The following is a 23,027-nucleotide window of genomic DNA, read 5'->3' on the forward strand; positions in this document are numbered from 1 at the left end:
AGACACTTACGCAGGCTGGGACCAGAAAGAATACATTTTTACTTCCTTATACCTGTGGTTTTAGAGGGTAGACAAACAGGAACCTCAAAAAAGAATAAACCAGACAACCAACTTATGTGAAGGTAGAAGGTTGTTTACAGAAGCCAGTGCCTTAGCAATGACTCCATGATCTTTCTCTTTTAGAAATTAACTGTACTGAATTTAAGTGGATAATCAGAAACAATTTAGATATGGAAAAGATAGCTTGCATTTCATCTTGTTTCAACAAGTACTAAAAGTACACTTTTTTTTAACTTTGCAAGAACAGATTTATTTATACATTTTAATTCTACTCATCTTTATTTCTACAATATTTCATGGCGAATAAGATGTACTGATTACCATCTTTAAAATACTGTATCTTCATTTGACTCTCAACCACTTATTCATGATTATCCTCTAGCTATGGGTCATAGAGTTGTTCTTTTAAGACACTAGAGAGATCTTAACATTTTTCACTCATTTATTGTAACTTTTACAGAATTAAAGATCTTCATGTTTGAGTAACCATTCAGAACCTCCATTCTCTTTCTTAGTCACATGGCCATCTTCCCTGTGTGTCTTCTACCTTCAAACCTCTCCTTCTTATCAGGACACTAGTCACTGGATTTGGAATCTACCCTAATAATCCACCTCATCTTAACTTCATTACTGTACATATCTAAGTTCACATTCACAGATGGGGGATGGGAGTAGGACTGCAACACATTTTTTTTTTTTTTTGAGGGGAGAACACATTTCAACCCACAATGGGTTCCTACTATTATGAGACAACATATAATGTATACATTGCCCCAAAAGTATAATGAAAATGTATCATTTACAAATGAAATTTGTGCTACCCACCAATTTCTCAACTCTAGCTTTATCCCACTAGGGAGAAAATGCCAGCCAGTATTAGACATGCAGACTGCAGGCATGCACAAGAAAAGCATATTAGAGAATACATAGGTTAACATTTATTGAGCTCCTACTTTATATCCAGTTATTTGCTAAGTGCTAGGGATACAAGAAAGAAGAAGTTACCAATCCCTGCTCTGGTGGAGCTCATCCTGGTAGCCTGGACTGGTTCCATGACTTTGGTCATAGTAACAGCCTTGTATTCATAAAGTGAGCAAACCAGTTATCCTCATCACCTTAATAAGTAAAAGAACTTAGAGACAGTCATTACAGATTGATCACACACCACCCATTTTGAGAAAATCTGTAAAAATTGAGGGGATGAAGATGAGTTGCTGAAGATGAGTTAACTTTTTTTTGAAGTAAATTACTCATATATGGCTTTGAAACCCTAAGGGAAAGCAAAATGGAAAGCAAATCAGATGAAAAGAGGGTAAGGTTCCTGCTTGCTATCTTGATTCTCTTGCTTACCCTTACCCTTCACCAACTAGGAACTAGAAACATTTGTTCTGTTTACGTGCTCTGAGGTGTGAACAGAGCACCTTAGAGTGAATTGCCATTTCAAGTCATTATTTCCAAACGCTCTGAACATGTGTTACATAATCATAGGATAAAAGAAAGCGATAACTATTGTCAGAGTCTAAACACCTCACTTTTACAGGTGAAACAAAGGTGTTAGTATGTGACTTGATTAGGGCCATGTAACTGTAATAGTACTATAAGCTCCTTGAAAGTAGTGACCCTATCTGGTTTTGGTGACCCTTATATTCTCAGAAACTTGTAGGTACCTAGCAGGTAGTATTCAGTAAATGCATATTACGGAATGAAACAATTTGAATAATGAGTCAGAAATACACCTTTTAAATACTTTTTCTACTGCCATAATGATTTCAAATTTTTGAACAGGTTTAAGATTCTAAATTTAAAAAAACTTCAGGTTAGTCTAACAAATGTTGATATCATCATTTATCCACGTGCTGTTAAAAATTATTTAAAAGAGAATAGTTTGTGCTACAGACTAATAGTCTTGGCTTCTGCTCTCAGCATTTCCTGGTCTTTTTACCTCTTTTGCATTAGATAGAGGAAGAAAGAATCTAAACCAGATTTTGCTGCCTGTTCACCCAGTAAGCCTTTTACAATGGCTGTTATTTGGTCCCAGCTGTTGTGCTAAATTTAGGTTTTTGGCTTATCTGTAACTGTTCTGTCTCCCATTACCAAGGTTAATTGCAAAGTGATTGTAGAACAAGTAAAACTTCAGTTCATTTTTTAAAAACTACATAATACAGTATTCAATAATATCAAAGTCAAATCCACTGGGATTTAACATTTGTAGCATTTTATAGATTAAAGAACTGTTCCCATTTGTCAGTTTCATCTTCATGATGCCAGAACATTTCAGAGAAAATGAAATGTTACCCTCCTAAATGTTCTCTCTGCTCTGATTAGATACAATCGTGGAGTTAAGGTTAACAATTTCAGTTGTACATGTTATTTTACTGTACATATCTAAGCACTAGAAAATATTACTTTTTAAATATTTCATGCTTTTTTTATAAGAACTTTATCTGAGGCCAAAAAAATAGAACTACCAATCTTGCAGTTTATAAAACTCTTCTGATGTGAAAATAATAGACTCATTGTAAAAAAATTTTAAAACAGAAGGGCACAAATAAAAAAAACACCTTAGACTTGTCCTAGTACTTTCCTGTGATCCTTTTATGCAAAATTATATCTAAAAAAACTTTTTCTAATGAAACCAAAGAGCCTTGCAAATTTTTACTTGTCTCCATTTGGGCTCATGCCCCATATGTACTTTGTCTATAGACTGAGTAGCTAATAGCTGCAGCGCTTGTTAGGATTGGGTTTTTTTTAAATACAGATTCTTGTCATCTCTTTGTGTTTAAATGACGACAACATCACAACATGAAATGCCATCATGTCACATTACTATAGCACAACAACAAAATTACAGCTCCCCAACAATAACATGCTGTCAAAGTGTCCTCCTGCCCATGAGTCAGTGTTTTAGAAGTTATGAAGATTATTTTTAGCACAGCGAGTGTCTTGGAAGCTTGGGTTCTGAATCCTACTAAAATCCTTAGTGATTTGGGAAAATCTAGGGTGGGGGTGGGCTTCCTGTTCTTAAATTCTCCCACTCCCTGACCCGCATAGCTGCCCACCCTCCTGTCCCGGTCACATTAAACCCAGGTTCCATTATGCACTGCAATCCACTTGGGGCTCAATCACAACTCTGCGCCAGCATCCCGTGAGGGGGAGGAGGGGGGGGGAGGAGGAGTAGGAGGGGGAGAGGAGGAGGAGGAGGAGGGGGAGGAGGAAGAGGAGGAGGAGGAGGGTGGGGGAGGGGGAGGGGGAGGGGGAGGAGGCGGAGACTATAATTATCCTCTACGTCTGGGGCAGGCCCTTGGATGACATCTTCCCAGTTACCCTGCGCTCTAATAGCGCAGCTCCGATTCCTGGTCTCAGAATCCAGGCGCGCCTCGGCCGGCTGGGAGCGCAACCGAAGTGCCTGGGACCTCTCGGGCTTCCGGGACTCTGCTGGTGTCTCCCAGCCGCCATCTCCGGCGCCCTCGCACCCGCCAGGCACCTGCACCGAAAACCCGGCCCCAAACTAGCGCCCCGGGGCGAGCGGCGGCATTGCCATAGTAACCGGGCGCCAGGGCCGCGGAGGCCGCCGGGGAGGAAGTGACGAGCGGGGTGGGTTGGCTGTTGTTGGGACACGTGACCTAGGCAGTGTTTTGACAGGGCAAACAGCAGAGAAAGAACTGGCCGAGCGAGGGGGACGGGGAGCCGGGGCGCCAGAGCTAGAGACAGCGGGCGGGCAAGGAGCTGGCAGAGGCGCTGGGCAAGAGGGCCGGCCGGGGCTACGGGCGGGGGAAGCCCGGGGGCCGCGGGGCTCGGGTGCCAGTCAGGCAGGGCGAGGGGCTGAGCGCAGGGAGCGGAGCGAGGCGGTGGCTGAGGCGCGGGTGGATGGCCACAGGGGCGCCGGGGAGCCGCTTCGGGCTGGTCGTCTCGGGTCCCCACGGTCACCTGAGGCAGCCCCGGGGGCCGCTGCGCTCCACACTCCGCTCCCGCTGGCCCTGCGCCTCTCGGAGCCTGGGGTCTGAGGTGGGAGTGTGATGTGAGCTGCTGGGCGAGCGGTGGAGAGAAGTGCCAAGAGGAGGCGGGATTGGGACGGGAGAGGAGAGCGAGTTAGTCAGCAGAGGTCGGCCGAGGGAGCCGAGGAGCCGGCCAGCCCGAGAGCGCCATGCAAACAACTCTCCGGCGGGGAGAGGGGCAGACGCGGCGCTCGGTGCGGCGGGACTGAAGGAAATCCGGGGCCGCGGCGGGACGGAAGGGGCTGTGCAGAGCAGGGGGCGAGCACCGGCTGTAAACACCTCCCCCGGAGCCGGCCGCGGAGGACTGGTTGGGAGTTGGTAGGGTCGCCCCGGGACAGCCCGGAAGAGTTCGTTTGGGGCTGGGGGCTGGGCGGGAGGAGGTGACTCGGGTTTCTGTGTAAACTTGGCCGCGGTTGCTGCAGGAAGGCTAGCCAGAGGGTAATTACACAGGTGAGGCCCGGCGGGGCGGGCGGAGCGCTCGGGAGGCGCAGGGGACTGGAAGAGTTGGCTGCGCCCAGGCACCAGGTGAAAGAATTTCCATACCAGCCCTGCGGAGGTGCCTCTGTTCCCAGAGGCGTTTTTGTACGAAGGGGTTAGTTTGTGTTGCTCGAATCTTTTTCTTCTTCTTGCCTGTACCTCCAGGTTATAAATAGATCCAGCTTTGGTTCAGAGACTGTGTGTCAGAAGGACACATTGGCCTGGAGAGCACAGAGGCAGGGAAGAGGTTGCTGGATCCGGAGGAGATGGGGGAGGCGGTGCAGAGAGTTTTGCTTTTTTCAGACCAGCCGAGGGTGCTGTCACCGCAGTTGGTGCCAGGAAGAGGCCTAACTTAACAGTAGTTTACTTGCAAGGTCCGGGTATTAGAATAGGGCCAGATTAATTTTATTTTTATCTCTTTCAGCATTTCGAAAGCGAAGCAGAAGCCGTAGAATCAGCGGCGAGCCTGTTCAAAGAACCCACAGGTGCATTTCACAGACTCTGGGTGAAAATTGGATGTGAAAATGAAGCCAGACCGAGGTAAATGATTTGTTTAAGTAGGGCTTGTTACCCCACCCCCTTCTTTTCTATGCCTCAATTTAGAAGTGTTAACCTAATTCTGCAGTAGGATCAACTATTTCTGTATCATATGTGATTATCTGTTTTTGTGACAGATTCCAGCTGGTGAGGTAGAGAAAGGCATATGGAAGGGAAGGTTAAGCGTTTTTACAAAAGTGCTTCTGAAGCAGTAGCTTCAAGAGAGATTCTAGTGTATCTCAAAATGAAAGTAAAGAATGGTATTTGTATCTGTTGCCACAATACAGGTATCATTTTAGAGTTGTACTTGCTCGTTTTTAGGTAGTCAATCTAACTTCAACTTTCAAGAAGTTCATAAGCTTTTTAAACTTGAATGTGAACTTGATAAAATGAAGAGAAAACTTAAGATTGAGTTGACAACTATTATTTTATTACTACTTTGATTAGTTGATTTTTGTGCTTTAAGCAAACTCCGAAAGTTTGCAGAGTACTCCAGTATTCGATATACCAGCATATGGACAGTTTGGGCCACTGAAATCCCTGGTGATAAGTAAATGTCACTTCTTTTCTAAACCTGTATTTTCAGGATTTATAAGAATAATATATACACTGCTTTTCAAGGACTTCAAGGTAATTGTTTATCAGTCTTCTGATTAATGGCAAGAACCAATTTTAGAAGATGTTAATATAGTAGTGGTTAGTGAGAGCTTCTCAGTCAGATATGAGTTTGATTCCAAGGAACATTGTGAAGTGGGGATTATTTTATTTGGTAGGGGGCTGGACTAGATGACAGATTTCCTTCCAAATCCAAGTCTTTAGGATTGGAAATATTAATTTATCCTATGAATTAGATGCTTATTTTAAAATTTCTATAAAACTGGTTGTTTTTCCATATATTTTTTCAAAGTGATTAGACAAATTCTCTGGGTAAAATAGGTCTATTGAAATGCACCAGAAGGAATTGCAGAAAACCATACTTAATTTAGTGATTTAAATTAGTTTTAGGTGTTGGCTATTACATACAATGAGGCAGCAGCTATGTATGTATCAAGTATTAGTAAGTGTATTGCTCCTGAGCAGGTTCCTTGTGTAGAATGCCAAGTTTAGATTTTTAGATTACATCAATCACTTTGGAAAAATGGCACCAAGGTTAGTAATTGAATCGCAGAATAAACAAGCAAATAAAATCAAAGTCACTATTTATTTTGAATTGTTGTGAAAAGTTGCTTTACAGTCATAAGCAGTTTTTAAAATAGTATTTGCAGCCAAAACTAGTGTTAAACACAGTAAAATGTTTAGTTATGTACTGATAAAGATTTTTAGGGAAAACAAATTTTTTCATCAAGATTTCCAAAGAAGTTTTCACCTTAAAAATTGTAGCTTTCTTTAGCATTGTCAGGTAAAGATGATGGAATTGTGAGTTTAGTATTGTGATTATATTCCACGATAATAACATAAACCTTTAGACCCATGGCTTTTTTTTTCTTTTACTAAGACCAGTGTAAGTAGTCTTTTACTTAGCAAACTAGTACAGAAATATTAAAATAAACTTTTCACAAACGTACTTACCCTTACTGTGTGCAATGTAGTGTATTTTCTATTCTATTTCACGTTTTGAAAAATTGCTGTCACCACCCATTGAATTGATTTCTTCACCAATTAATGGGTCATGATGACCTGCAATTTGAAAGGGAGAGTTATGGACAACTCTTAACAAGAAAACAGTTACACTTCATTTTTTTTTTAAACTACATTGGTGTCCAAAGAACTATCCTGTATAAATGAATTTTCTGGATAATTGAAACTTTTTAAACGTCAAAATATTTTCAGTTGTAATCATGATATATAGAGACATTTAAAAAATGTTCATGCTTCTGGTTTGAGATTTTTTTGTCTCTAGTTTAAACCATCTCAGCCTATCTTTTTTTATTCTGATTTTTATGTTCCCTGGCTGTCAACAGTTTTCGTTGTTAATATATTTATCCTTGCCACCTTTTAATTTTCCTGCTTTTAGTCTCTGAGCTAGAGAATTAGATAACCGTACTTAACACTAAGTTTTCTTTTTTTTTTTTTCTTTTTTTTTAAGACAGAGTCTCGGAGTCTTCGCTCTGTCTCCCAGGCTGGAGTGCAGTGGCGCGATCTCGGCTAGCTCCGCCTCCCAGGTTCATGCCATTCTCCTGCCTCAGCCTCCCGTAGCTGGGATTACAGGCGCCCGCCTCCATGCTCAGCTAATTTTTTGTATTTTTAGTAGAGACGGGGTTTCACCATGTTAGCCAGGATGGTCTCGATCTCCTGAGCTCGTGTTCCGCCCGCCTGGGCCTCCCAAAGTGCTGGGATTACAGGCATGAGCCACCGCGCCCGGCCTGACACTAAGTTTTCTATGAGATGAACATAAATAGGAGAACTTCTCAGATGCTCATTCAGAATGTGAGTAAAGTGTGGATTTTAATGTAGAGACTCAGATTATAGTTTTGTGAGAGACAGCTGTGCTTCAAAGAGTTAAAGTTTCTAAATAAATACAATAGCCTCTTATCCTACATGATTGGGTGTGGTAGTTGGGTGGCTAACTGTAAAAGTTTAAGGTGGGGGTCAGGAAAAATAATTCTTTTTCTATTGGCTATCTGTTTTTATGGAAGGTATGGGGAGCATTGGTCAATTCTGCTCCTTACAACCTCTATAAAAACAAACTGATAGCCAACAGAAAAAAAATTATCTGAAGGTCAGGAGTTTCTACTATACTTTCAAATAAGATGTTATGGTATAGCATGATAGATTTCACAATAGTCGATAGTATTTTACTGTATGTCAAGATAAAAAAAAAATTAATTTTAAGCAATAATATATCATTACTTGGGTAACACTGCCAAAGATGAGTCTTAGATGTTGTCATTAGCACAAGCTTTAGAAACAGACCTGTGTTTTTATACTTGTTCCATTACTTGCTTGCTCTCTAATCTTCATCACATAATCTCAGAGTCTCAGTTTCCTTATCTGTCAAATGGGAATAATTCCAGCTTCTCACAGTTAGAATGAAATATGACAGTGCTTGGCACATAGCAGATAGTAAATAAATAGTATCATTTATTATGTTAAACATTACAAATGCTAATATATTGGTCAGTTACAAGATACACTCAAAGGTAAAGAAATAATCAAATGTTTAATAACCTAATGCTATTTTGTTTTGTTTTGCATTGATAGCGTTCAACCTGCTAAGGCTCGAGCAGATTAATAATTTTTTAATATATAGTTATCTGAGAAAATATAAAAGCTACAGAAGGATACTTGCAGTGTATGTATAATGTATTTCTTTATATTGTCATTTGCTATTACAATTATGGCTTCTATATGTGGAGGATGACATGGGTGGACTAAGCTTTCTGGAATAATTAGATTTTTAAGTGATGTTAACAGCTGACTAGAGCTGGGCAGCTGGAAAATTTAATGTTATTCCACCTTCGACTCAAGGATGTACAAGTTTGGACCTGGTTCAAGATCTGTGTGTATATTGAATACCTGGTGTTTCAAGAGAAGTCTAAAGTGTGGTCCACGGCCTGTTGCGGTGGCTCATGCCTGTGATCCCAGCACTTTGGGAGGCTGAGGCGGGTTGATTGCTTGAGCCTAGAAGTTCGAGACCACCTTGGGCAACATAACAAGACCCTATCTCTATTTAAAAATAAATAAAGTGTGGTCTTAGTGTAGAGGTAATTAAAAACATATTAGGTTATGTTCTAAATGTATTTCTAATTTTGTATTTTTAATATCTGAGCTTATCAAAACTGCTATGAAAGATTAAGACCTATAAAATAAATCATAAATTAGTAATTTAAATCAACTGTTTTAATTCATATTTAAAAACATCATAGGCTGTTGATCTTTAAGTTAAAACTAGTAGTGCAAAATCTGTTCCACAAACAAAACACCACAGTATTTTGGGGTTTTTGTTTTTGAGGTTAAAATAGAGAAGTGCTTAGTTTTTTCCTCCATTTTGGCTATATTACAAATTTAGACATTAGCCTTAGAATTCCAGTGGCTTATGAACTTAACTATAGCATAATGCAACCCTGTTAACCTCAAACAATTCACTCCTGGGCAGGTGAACTAGGAGGAAAGAAGTGTGAACTAGGAGGAAAGGACTAGAAAAATGTAGCAAAGCAATTAGGTGCATTGCTTGCTAAGAATAGTTCATTGTTAGTTGATGTCAATCAAACAAAAGAAATGGCAGATGTTGGAGAAGAAATACTGACTAGATTAAAGCGGCCTTTTGCTAAATTCCCAGGTAGAGGTGGTGGTGATAGTATGAATAGCAACAGCTAATACTTGTTCATACTCTGTGCCAGGCACTGTCTTAAGTACTTCGCATATATAACTCATTTAATCCTCACAGATACTCAAGGAAATAGATGCTATTGTCATTTCTGTTTTATGGATAAATGAAACTGAGTCACAGAGAGAAGTTTGGTAACTTACCCAAGGTTACACAGCTAATAAAAGGGCAAGCTCAAATGTGAAGTGAACTTGAGCATATGCTCTTAAGCTCCCTGACAGGTAGCAGTAAGTAATGTTAAAATACCATAAGATTTTGGGACCAAAGTGGTTTAAAAATACTTGAGGAAAACTCAAAACAGATATTTGGTAAGTATTGTGATCTTGGAAAGCTGCTTATCCTCTCTGCCTCAGCTTTATCTTTACAATAGGGAAAGTAATAGTACCTCAGCTCATGGTTATTTTGAGGATTAAATAAATTAATGTATGTAATATGCTTAAAACAGTGGCTGGCACTTAGCATTCAAATGTAAACTGCTATTATTTTTGGACATTTTCTAAAGAAGAAGCCAATCAGTTAGTGAAAGCTGAGGAAGACAAAAGTGGGCTAATTCAGCTGCATGTTTTGTATATTCAGTGTGATCTCAAGTTAAAAGCTGGCTACTGTTGGTCTTTCATCCATTTATGTTGATGAGTCTTGACATCAGTAGCTGTCAAATAATCAATGGCTTGATACAACTTCTGAGATTCAGATACTAAAGGGGTTGACATAGAGATACCCCGTCTATGTTTTTGCCTGTCATCCAGTAAGAAGGAAATGATTCAGTGGACTAAACCCTGTCATTTCTTTGAAGAATGAGGAAAAAAAAGATAATTGGAAGGCAGAACTGAGAGGCAAATGTGTATATAAGGAGAGTGACTTAAAAATTGATTTTCTCTTCAAGAACTGAAGAAATCCATGGGGTCTGAGCCTTCTGCATTGTGAACTAATATAGAAAAAAGTTGTTAAAGAATATATTCTTTTGCCTTTCTCGCCTTTGGATGTAATTATGAAAATGTTTTCACCCTTTTTGAGGCTGGGGATTTTAAAAACTGGAAATATTAAACTCAGGCTAACAATACTGGTTTTTTTCGATAATGAAAAGGCAAAATTGTAGCACTTGGAAACAGTACTTCTTAGTAGGTAAACCAGAGTCAATTTGTTAATAGTTAATTCTGTCTTTGCTCAAATAGGTGAAAAATCAGAAGAGTTCCTCATGTTAGACTTTTTCTTTTTCATGAGATGGGGTCTTACTGTATCGCTCAGACTGGAGTACAGTGGTGCAATCATAATTCACTGTAGCCTCCAGCTCCTGGGATCAAGAGATCATCCTGCTTAAGCCTCCAGAGTAGCTGGGACTACAGGTGCACGCCACTATGCCTGGCTAATTGTCTTATTTATTTATTTATTTTTTTGAGAAGTGGGGTCTCACTATGTTGCCCAGGCTGTTCTCACTCTCCTGGGCTCAAGCAGTCCTCCTGCCTCGGCCTCTCAAAGTGCTGGGATTACAGGTGTGAGGCATTGCACCTGGCCCAGACTCTTATTAAAGTAAAACAGGATGGAATAGGTAAAAAATGCCAGTAGATAATCAAAATATTAGACTAAGAGCCCATGTGTAATACCACAATTCCTGGCAATAATTTGAGTTGAGCTTTCTCATATTTTCCTTTCCATGTAAAAGATACTCATTTCTTCCCCTTGTTTACCATATCCAGCCCCACTAGCTGCCTTTTAGGTTTTTGATTACCACTCAGGATCTCATATGCGAAATTCCTTCTGCCTAAAAAGCCTTTCTCCCCAGTCATCACATTGGCGTCTCCTTGTTGTTCTTTTGTTATAGAACTTAACCGTCATTTTTTCAGAGAGGTTTTCTCTCACTACCCTATCCAAAGTGCTCGGTGAATGTTAATTGCTGTCATTTATTAAATGAGATGTCCCTTGTTATTCTGTGTCTGAGCAGCCTGTATTTCCTTCATAACATTGACCACATTTTGTAATTTCTTTTGTTTATTGTCTGTCTCTACAGCTAGATTTTAAGTTTTGTTGAGTCCAGAAACCGTGTCTCTTATTCACACCTGTATTCCCATCATTTAGTAGGCAGTCTTGTACATGATAGGTGCATAGGTGTTTAATCCATATTTGTTAAATGAAAGAATGACTTGTATGTCTCAGTATTTGTGGAGCAGATGGGAATAGGAGCAGCTGGGTAGCAATCTTTGATTGTTTTACTGATACCAGCTGAAATTCTGCCAATTTAGGGATTGGTTTGAATTAATGACTGTTAGGCTGTTATCACAATTTTATACTCAATTTTTTGGAAATACATTTAAGGATACTGTCCATAACTTAAATAAAGGTTATATTTCTTAATCATATCTTATTGAATTAAAACACTATAAAATATCTTAAAAGTAGGCAAAAGCTGTTTGGTGACAATGGTTTCAGTTTATATACGTCTGACTAACAAATGATTCATACGCAGACATTTGCTAGAAACTCTCTGATGTCCACCCCCCGTGCTGAATTTGCTCCTATTGCTGTTTCTGAGAGAGAGGGAGAATGTCTGTATGTTCAAATTGGTAAACCTCAGGTTTATGAATATAAGAAAGTACAAGTCGGATAGAGTAATGGGAAAAAAACTCAAAGGATTTAGAGTTTAGATTTGGGACCCATTCTTGGATTAAGTCCCAAACCTGTTTACTTATCTGTAAGATGTAGCTGGCTAAGGGTGTTGCTTCTGAGCTTCAACTAAGATGATGTGTCAAAGAACATAGTAAGCCATGAGATGCTATATAAATGTGGACTAATTTATTCTGTGGGCAGGATTATTTGTATAGATGAGCAAAGGGCCAGGTCTTCCCAAATACAGCCAGCTGCATCTTAGTTGGTGCTATTCACACACTATGAGGATTTTATTACTTTTAGTTTCCTCTTGCTATCCTGACAAATTATACCAACTAGAGATTCACTTGGATTAAAAATATATACTTAGTTATACATTTTTCAAGGACTGTTGAAATGATGGTCATATTTTAGTTTAAATGGTTTCCTTTTAGCAGCATACTATAATGCAAGAAAAGTTAAGACACTAAGCTTTTAGGATCAAATTTAGATTGAAATTCTAACTTCGGCACTTACCAGCCAAATGACCTTGAAAAAAATTACATAGCCTTTCTGAACAACAGTTTTGTTTTTTGCTCTAATACCATCAACCTTAAGCCTTGTGGGAAAGGTAAACTGAGAACATATGGTTTGGCACTTAACATATGCCTAGCACTGGGTAGGGATTGCTAAATGGTTTCCTCTGCTAACAAGAGTACACAACTTGGAACAGCTGCACTGAGGAAATGAGTGTTTCAGAACTCCGTTTTGAAAACTAGTTAGAACAAGCATAAAAGATCAGTGGACACTTATTATGTCACTGTCAACCTTGTCTTCTGAAATATACAGCCACATAGAAAAAAATCAAAACCAGCATTGAACTACCCAATCTTTAATGCAAATGCAATGGGAGAGGGAAAGTAGGTAATTTGGAACACAGCCCACTATTTCTGGGTGATAGTAGACCCTAATGAACAGTTTAGAGCAGCATCAGGGCAGAGAGTAAGGCAGAGGTGGGAACTAGAAAGAGGCTGATGGAAAATAGAGTGGTGAGATGTTGCCCAAAACTGCTTTTTTCTTTATTTCAGAGTATTACCTAGGATTGATTCAGTGCTTGGAGCATGGCCCTTCTGCTTCCGTGACCCAGAATTTAGACTTGTTCCATGATGCTGCAAGATGGCCATTATAGGTTAAGAAACCTTTGGTAGACTCTTCTGGGAATCTAATCATAACTCATATTGCTTGTCAGTAATATTTAAGCCTAAATAATGGTCAGACTTAAACATATCCCTTTGGGAACATGACCAATCTGTATTTGGGAATAAACAATATTTAAAGTTTTCATATTTTGGTTTCCCACTTAACCAAATGTATATTCCTGAATGGAATTAATTTAGCATCAGTATCTGAAATTAGGCTATTTATAAAACTATCCTAACATCTAGAAAGTGCATTTACATTTTTCATCAAATTAGCAATTTTCTTTTGTGAGGAGAGATCATGGTTTGTGAGAGAGATCATTATCTAGTTGGCCATTTCTACTTAAATTTATAACAGTAAGAGAATGTATAATTTTAGCCCTTGATATTGGCAAACTTCTTTTTGTTTGTTTTGGTCTTAAAATAACTTTAAAGGTCTGTATCATATTTGGTATGTTTGACAGAAGGATGCTGATATACAAAAAATTATTATTCATTTTATAAAAGAACTAACCATAGGATTTCTCTAAGTTACCCTACTTTGCTTGCTCTACAATTACTATAATTAAAAATTTCAGGCCAGGCGCGGTGGCTCACGCCTGTAATCCCAGCACTTTGGAAGGCTGAGGCGGGCGGATCACAAGGTCAGGAGATCGAGACCATCCTGGCTAACACGGTGAAACCCCATCTCTACTAAAAAAATACAAAAAAATTAGCCGGGTGTGGTGGCGGGCGCCTGTAGTCCCAGCTACTCAGGAGGGTGAGGCAGGAGAATGGCGTGAACCCGGGAGGCGGAGCTTGCAGTGAGCCGAGATTGTGCCACTGCACTCCAGCCTGGGCGACAGAGTGAGTCTCCATCTCAAAAAAAAAAAAAAAATTTTTTTCAAACCCACAGAAAAGTTGAAATACTACAATTAACGTCCATTTACCTTTTCATAGATTAATTGTGACCATTTTACAACTTTTGTTTTATCTCCATATGAGTGGGTGGGATGGGTGGGTGGGATGGACAGACATGGAGTTTTGTTGTCTGTTTTTTCTATTTTTAATGCAAAGCCTTTTTGTTTATTTCAAACTGGTACTTTTTTCAGTTGACACATTGCAATTGTATATATTTATGAGGTCCAATATGATGTTCCGATACATATATATGTTGTGTAATAATTAAATCAGGGTATTTAGCGTATCTTTCACCTCATGCATTTATAATTTCCTTGTGTTGGGAACATTCAAAAGCCTCTTCTAGCTATTTTATAATATATAATACTTTAGGGTTATCCCTAGTCATCCTATTATGCAGTAGAACACCAGAATTTATTCCTCCTCTCTAACTGTAATTTTGTATCTGTTGATCAGCCTCTCCTTATTCTCTCCTTCCCCTTCCCCAGTTTCTGGAAACCACTGTTCTACTCGCTACTTCTATGATAACAGCTTTTTTTTTAAGATTCCACATACGTGAGATCATGCAGTATTTGTCTTTCTGTGTCTGACTGATTTCACTGAACACGATGTCCTCCAGGTTCATTTATGTTGTTGCAGATGACAGTATTTTATTCCTTTTGTGGCTCTATAGTATTCCATTATGTGTGTGTGCACGTGTGTGTACCACATTTTCTTTATGGACATAGATTGATTCCATATCTTGGCTATTGTTAATAATACTGCAATAAATATGGGAGTACAGATATCTCTTCAATATGCTGATTTCATTTCCTTTGGATATATATGCCTAGTAGTGGAATTGCTGGATGATATGGTAGTTCTGTCTCTGATATTTTGAGGAATGTCTATACTGTTTTCTGTAATGGCTGTAATAACTTACAGTCTCAACCATGTGTAACTGTTCCCTTTTCTCCACATCCTTGCCAACACTTGTTTTCTTTTGTCTTTCTTTTGTCTCCAGCCATTCTAACCGGAGTAAGGTTATATCTCATTGTGGTTTTGATTTGCATTTCTCTGGTTATTAGTAATGTTGAACATGTTTTCATATACCTGTTGGCCACTTGGGTAAGTTGCAGATGTCTTGACACTTCAGCCCCAGGTACTACAACATGTATTCAGCGGTATGCTACAGCTGGCAGGTACTGGCTTGCAAAAGCCGATTGTGTACATTTTATTTCAACTCTATACCTAGTTGGTTACTTGAAATCAGCCGTGGTAACGGTATTTATACCATGGAAATTGGCAGTGCTACAAACCAAGGCCTTTTTTCCTCTCTGAGCCAGCTGTTAAACATTTATGGCCATACCACTACATGTGTCTTCTAAAAATAAAAGTATTCTTCTGTATACCTCCAATACAGTTACTACATTCAAGAAATCTGATACTTACATAATACTAATATCTAATATACTGTTTATACTCATATTTTCCTAGTCGTTCCAATAAGATCTTTAGTCATATTGCCTTTTAAAGTTGTACATTGCTTCCTTTTACCGAAATTGAGTTAGACCCTGATGTTAGACAACATTTACAAAAGTTTTGGAGTATGCCATAAGAGTATGATAAAAAATTAGATCATGTCAATAGAACAGCTAATTAATATTTTAGTAGATTTTTCCTCTAGCTTTTAAATATTATTTGGACAAAATGGATTAAAGAGAAAAGTGAATATTGTTGAAATTCCAGATTTTATTCCATCGATAACACATTAAAGAATTAATTTTAGGCCGGGCGCGGTGGCTCAAGCCTGTAATCCCAGCACTTTGGGAGGCCGAGGCGGGTGGATCACGAGGTCAGGAGATCGAGACCATCCTGGCTAACACGGTGAAACCCCGTCTCTACTAAAAAATACAAAAAAATTAGCCGGGCGTGCTGGCGGGCGCCTGTGGTCCCAGCTACTCGGGAGGCTGAGGCAGGAGAATGGCGTGAACCCAGGAGGTGGAGGTTGCGGTGAGCCGAGATCGCGTCACCGCACTCCAGCCTGGGGGACAGAGAAAGACTCCGTCTCAAAAAAAAAAAAAAAAAAAAAAAAAAGAATTAATTTTTAAACCTAAAGTCTCAGGCTGACTGACTTCATTTCTTAGTGATTTCCAAGGTTCCCTGCAGTCTAGCCATATTGGTCTTGTTATTCTTTAGTCACTACAAGCACATTTGACCCCTTGGGGCCTTTATATTTGATATCTTCTCTCAGAATGTAAGTCTCATGGCTCTTTTTTTTTTTAACTTGGCTTTCTGCCATCAAAGAAGCCTTCTCGGACCATCCTTCCAAGAGTACAGCTAATTTATTCTCCTTTTACTCTGCGTTACTCTCCTCATAGTCCTTACATTGTTTAACCTGATGTTCTGTGTTTCTTTTCCCCTCTCCCCAACAGGAATATAAGCTTCATGAGGGCAGGGAAGGGATTTAGTGGCACTTGTTCACTGCTGCATTTCCCCATACACAGACAGGTACCTGACATTTAGTGGCTCTTCAATAAATGTTTAGTGTTGAATGAACACTTGGCATGCATTTTAATATCTTTGTGGTGTAGCATAAAACTTATTACTTGACAACGTTATGCATTCTCTTTTCTGAGATTTGTTAGTTTAGTAACCCTAAGATCTAATTCTCCAGTGTCAGTTTTTTGCTTCTAAATGGAAATGTTTATGCCCACTTCACAAGGTTATTGGGGGATCAAATGAGATGATATACATTAACTCCCTATATACAAATAGAGTGCTATGTAAATATAAGTAGCTGTTCATTCTCTAAGCATTTATGTTTACATATCAGCTATTGTGCGAGGTTCTGGAAACATACAGATGAATAAGTCATCAGGGTACTGTGTGTGAGTCTGGAGGGGGCAACTAGAAAAATTCTTGACTCCTTTGGAAATGTCTCTTGCTAATGTAGTGTTTGTGGTTGGAGGAATCATGGCCTCAGATATATTGGTTCCCTAAACTAAGACATTAACATCCTTCAAAGTCTTATGAAATAGTAGAGAATTTTTCTTCTATGCTCTTAAAAATTACACTAGTAATATGAGTCTGTCAAAGAAGTACAAAATTTAGATAAGCTAAAAGAAAGGGAGAAAATAATAGTAATGCTCCTATTCTGTGATTAGACAGTTCACGTTTTGGGGGGTGGTGTGTGTGTGTTTCCTTATAGTCTGTAAAGGTACGTACATATTAATATTATATTTTTTAATTAAACCATATATACTATTTAGCAAACTTTTTTTTACCTAATATAATTTGTATATTTTCATGTCATTAAATATTCTTCCCTTATGGTATCTTTAATGGTTGTGTAGCTAACTTTTGTATACCTGTGTCATTTGGCCAATTTATACTTCTTAATATTTTAATTTTTAACTGTGGTAAAATGTGGATAACATAAAATTTGTCTTCCTAACCATTTTCATGTGTACAAGCTTTTTGTTGGATACTTAAGCTTCAAGTTTTGGCTAGTATAAGCAGCACTGTAATGAACATTCCTTTAACTTAAATCCTGGTGTATTTCCTTATCTTTTCCAGACGAAGTTCTAAAAGTAGAATTACTTGATCAAAATATATACAAACATTTTTTGATTATTGTAAAAATCAGATTTTTTGATTATGGTAAAAAAAAAGTGCCAATTTTTGGTCACCAACAGTATATGAGAATAAAAATAGTTTTTCCCCGACACTCTTGTTAGCTTTAATGTATGAGCAAAACTCACACAAATGATTCCAAATTTGATTTCACATTCTTATAGATATTCTTGAAAGAAAATGACTAATTACTATCTGATTTGTATCTTGTTTTCCTTCACTTACACGTAGTAGACATCTTTTCATTCTCCAACATTATATGCCCAACCTAAATGCTAACTAAAATCTTCAGTCTCCCCTCACCCCCATAATTTCAACTTTTATTTTAGATTCGGGGGTACACATGCAGATTCATTACATCAGTGTATTTTGTGATGCTTGGGTTTTGGGATACAGATGATCCCATCACCCAGGTGGTGAGCATAGTATCCATAGGTATTTTTTCAGTCTGCACCTGCCTCCCTCCTTTACCCTTATAGTCCCCAGTGTCTGTTGTTCCCGCTTTTATGTCCATATATACTCAGTGTTTACTACCGCTTACAAGTGAGAACGTGCAATATTTGGTTTTCTGTTCCAATAGTTTTTTTCTTTTGGTCAATTTCTAGCTGGTATTCCTTCCCCTGAACCCCACCTCCCCCACACAGAGATAGGGTTTCCTCTGTTGCCCAATCTGGAGTGCAGTGGCATGATCATAGGTCACTATACCGTTGAACTCCTGGGCTCAAGTAATCCTTCCACCTCAGCCTCCCAAGCAACTAAAACTATAGGCGCACACCACCCTGCCCAGGTAACTTTTAAATTTTTTGTAGAGACAGGTCTTGCTATGTTACTGAGGTCTGGAACTCCTGTCCTTGAGCAGTCCCCCTGCCTCAGCTTCCCCAAGTGCTGAGATTACAGGCGTAAGCCACCATGCCCACACTCTAGATGGTATTCTTGATTTGACTTTCAGGAATTGTTGTGTGACACTTAGGGCAGTGGAAAGAACATGGGTTTGGAGCTGGACAACTCATTGTTCAGACATCAACATCATTACTAGCTGGGTGAGTTTAGGAAAGTTAAACTCTCTATGTCTTAATTGCCCAGAAATCTGTAAAAATGGGAATAGCAATTCTTTTCTCAAGGTTTCTGCGAGGATTGAAAGAAATAGTACATGTTAGCATCCAGCTCAATGCCTGGGCACAAAGTGGGCACCAGCTTTCTATGAAAACAAGTTGTCACGCTGAGGATACAGGGCCAGTATCCCCTAAATCTACTTTTTCCAACTAGGATTCTAGAACTGTAACTATAATAAAGTTTACTAACAGTAGTACTTACATCTAGAAAATCTGTGGGGTATAATGTCTAAAGTCTTTAGTGTTGTGTAATTATATGAGAATTTGATGTCGTGACAGTTGTGCTCAACTGCAGATGCTGTCCATGGTTTCCTACTTTAGTAAGGACTGAGCACAAGGCAGAGTGGCCTTCTGTGAAGTTAAACTCTGGAATCAGTTTCCTTTGTTGATTTAACAGTGTTTCAGCTTACTCTAATTTTGGATAAAAAGAGAAACTTATGCCTGCTCTGGATGGATAGAATTCAAATTTGCTGTGCAATGAATTTGAATTTTTGTGGCATTCATTTTATGTAGATACGTATATCTATTTCAACTATAATATTTCCCAACTTTTTTGATATCTCACCAAGGAAAGTTTTGATTACCGAGGTGGGAAGATTGCCTGAGCCCAGGAGTTCAAGACGAGCCTAGGTGACATAGGGAGACCCCATCTCTACAAAAAAACTTAAAAAAAAATTAGCTGGGCTTGTTGAGGCACGCCTATGGTCCCAGCTCTTGGGATGCTGAGATGGGAGGATCTCTTGAGCTGAGGATTTAAGGCTGTAGTGAGCTATGATAAAGCCATTGCACTCTAGCCTGGGCGACAGAGTGTAACCTTGTCTCAAAAAAAAAGTTTTGATTAAATAGTTAAATTAATGTAATATGTGTCATCTTAACAATATGTACAACTCTTATTTTTAGTTTATCTTGCAACAATTAGGTAATCTGAAAAAAGTGATGGTTTTGTGCACATGATCATTGGGCTAAATTTTTTTCTTTTCATTCAGTAGTATTTATTGATGAACTATTCTGTGATATGACCTCTGAGATATGTATTGTATTCCTGCCCTATAGAAAATATAATCCAAGAAAGAAGATAAGTATAATGCAGGACATTTGAGAACTGAATGAATGGTAAAAGTAATGTTTACTATCAAAGGTCATAGGGAATGATTAATTCCAGCTGGAGAAGTTAATTTAGGGCTGGGACTGTCTTAGCAGAGACAGCAGCTGAGTTGATCCTTCAAAAACTGTTATGATTTGGATAGATAAAAATTTAGAGATTGGGGCAGGGAAGGGAATGGAAGGAAGGACATTCTGATCAGAGGGAATGAGTTAAGGTGTGAAGATAGGATTCTACTGTTTAACGGATGACAGATAGACTAATGTGAATGGGAAGGATTGCTTTGGAATAGGGAGAGATTAGAGTTTTGAATGTTAAGCTATAAGGAGTTTGAGCATCATTCATTTGCTAGTATCAGACAGTCTTAAAATCAGTTTTTAGCTCTCAAAATTACATTATCGCCTGCTGTTATAAAAATTACCTAACATGCATCTACTGTTAGCTAATTCTTTTTCTTCTCCATTTATTTTCCCTTTGCCACCATTCTTTGTTTATAATATATGAAGGATTTGTGTTTTATTTTACAAAAATTCTTGGGAATATTAACATGGTACACAATACTAATAATACTATGTTGTTTTATAATACTCTTTTGTCAGAGTAGTAAGCTGCACTATTTATTTTGAAATAGCTGTGTGTTATAACAAATGGAAGAAAAATGCAGAGTAAAACTGGAGATTCCATTTCTCATTCCAGATAATTTCTGGCAGAAGTTTGAATTCTATGGGATTAGAGGCTTTCATACCCTTCAGCTTCATGTAAGGTCTGAGAATGAAGGGAGTCTCCATGATACTAATAAGCTTTCCTAGCTGTGTTAAGAGTAGAGATGTATCTTCTTCTCTGCCCAACCAGATAAATACTTTCACACTAAAGCTTTAAAAAAAAATGGTGGTCCTAAGAGTGAGGTTTGTTCGGTATATTGTGGTAGAGCACTAAGAAGCAATCTCAGTTTCCTAGTCTTGGTTTGCCACTATCTGTGTGAATAATCACCAACCTCTTTGACCACCAGTTGCCTCATCTGATAAGAGATTAGATTTGATAATTTTGGAGGTTCCTTCTAGGTCTAAGATTTGATCATTCATTACTCTTTTGTTTTTTTTTTTTTGGCCTGGCTTGTAAGATTTCTGCTGGCATAACTCCTTTCTTAAATATTGTTTCTCTGAGCATGTGTGTCCTTCTTAAGTTGGCATACTAACTATTCAGAAATTGAGGTAAAAAAACATATTTACTCATATGTCTTTGAGTAACTATTGTGTTGATTGAATACTGGTTCTGCAGGCACACTTCTGTGGTCCAGGAGGTTGTAGTCTAACCCTGGCCTGTACCTTTTGTTGTAGCTTATGGGGCAGAATTTAGGTATTTACCAGCGTACTCTAAGTTGCTAACAACAAAAACAACAACATTCAGGTTACATAGTGGTACATATTAAATCCACTTTAAAAAGCTCAGGATGTGAAAATAATTTTGTTATCCTGAAATTACAAAATCACTCTGTCACTAGAAACCACAGTTGGAAAGATCCTTAGAGTGTGTGAGTTGCTTTCATTTTTACAGTTGAGAAAACATAAGACGCAGAGGAAAGCAACCTGTCTAACTAAAAAAGTAAAACTCAAATTTCCTGCTAGTTGCTTGAGTATTTTCTGTATTTTGTATTACTACATGCCTCTAGCAGAGCACAGTTGCCTCTAGGTTCTGGCACCAGAAATGAAATAATGATCATCTGGCTTTTATCAGGAAACTGGAAAGAAGCAGGCTAGGTGATTATATTTTGACATTGTTCTCAAAGTAATACATACATACTCTTAGAAGTAAGTCAAATGGTAATAAGTAGACTCAAAGTAAATAAGACATTTCATCCTTAAAACTAGGAAGCTGAGAAAGAGATGGATATAAAGAAATAAGAAATTAGAGATAATTGTCAAATTTAAAAATCAGGAAATGGTATAAACTAATTATTTAGAAATATAGAGGACAGTATTTTTTCTTTAGTTTCAATGTGTAAAAAATGAGGCCAGTGATAGTACCTACTTAAAGGGCTATTGTAATGAGGAAATGAGATAATCCATATAAGGTGCTTAGAAAATAGTATTTAGGCCGGGCGTGGTGGCTCACACCTGTAATCCCAGCACTTTGGGAGGCCGAGGCGGGCAGATCACCTGAGGTTGGGAGTTCGAGACCAGCCTTACCAACAAGGAGAAACCCCATCTCTACTAAAAATATAAAAAAATTAGCTGGGATTGGTGGCCCATGCTTGTAATCCCAGCTACTCAGGAGGCTGAGGCAGGAGAATTGCTTGAACCCGGGAGGTGGATGTTGCAGTGAGCCGAGATCGAGCCATTGCACTCCAGCCTAGGCAACAAAAGTGAAACTCTGTCTCAAAAAAAAAAAAAAAAAAAGAAAAGAAAATAGCATTTGGTTCTGAATAAATACTCAATAAATTTGCCTATTGTTGTTGTTAATAAATTAGCATTTCTTCAATACGTAAGATAAACACATTCCAAGTGCACTGAAGGAAATATACAAAGGCTAAGAGAGTGACTAAGTGAGAGCAAGGAGAAGTCCTCTTTGGTTAGGTAAGGCCCCTGAGAAAATGAGCAGAGGATGAGAAGGCACCAGCTGTGTAAGGGGGAAGAACATCCCAGGCCAAAGGTATATGTGCAAAGGTCTTGAATTTAGAAAGAGTCTGGCATGCTTTAGGAACTGAAAGAAGGCCAGGTACTATATGATAGTTTGTGCTTCCCTCATTTCTTCATTTTATACTGTCTCCTTCACTAGAATAATTGTTCTTCAAGGGCAGTGATGACATCTGACTTCTTCCCAGCTGTTTTCCTCACACCTGTCACAGGTTGGCACAGAATTAGTATTTATTAGATGCTTGATAAAAAATTAAGTGCCTATTGCTTGCTTAACAACTACTATATAAGTTCTAGGATATCATAATTTTATATTTGGGCTTATATCAGTGAGTTTCATGAAATAAAAAATTCACGCTTAAAAAATTTAACATATTTAACTGTTTTATATCTCTAACTGTACCATTAAGTTCAAACTACTTTGATGGGCTGGGTTAAGTGCTACGTAGGATGATCCTGGTTTATGCCTGTTGTCCCTGTGTCCAATCCT

General features: G+C 38.6%; 1 protein-coding gene across 4 annotated transcripts in view; it reads left to right on the forward strand.

Annotated features, from left to right (window-relative positions):
* The first annotated feature begins 4,327 nt into the window (after nt 1–4,327).
* FAM214A (family with sequence similarity 214 member A) overlaps nt 4,328–23,027 on the forward strand; it is a 97,787-nt gene continuing 79,087 nt past the window's right edge. Inside the window, exons 1-2 of one of the 4 annotated variants that reach the window (XM_030814070.1) lie at nt 4,328–4,373; nt 4,957–5,072. In XM_030814070.1, coding sequence (XP_030669930.1) covers nt 5,057–5,072 — 16 coding nt within the window. In that variant the 5' untranslated portion in view covers nt 4,328–4,373; nt 4,957–5,056. Of the gene's footprint in view, nt 4,374–4,442; nt 4,648–4,667; nt 5,073–23,027 lie in introns of those variants that run through there. The other 3 variants (XR_004030430.1, XM_030814069.1, XM_030814071.1) reach the window with 3 other exon arrangements.

Source organism: Nomascus leucogenys, chromosome 6 (assembly GCF_006542625.1).
Source record: "Nomascus leucogenys isolate Asia chromosome 6, Asia_NLE_v1, whole genome shotgun sequence".
NCBI classification, from domain to species: domain Eukaryota; kingdom Metazoa; phylum Chordata; class Mammalia; order Primates; family Hylobatidae; genus Nomascus; species Nomascus leucogenys.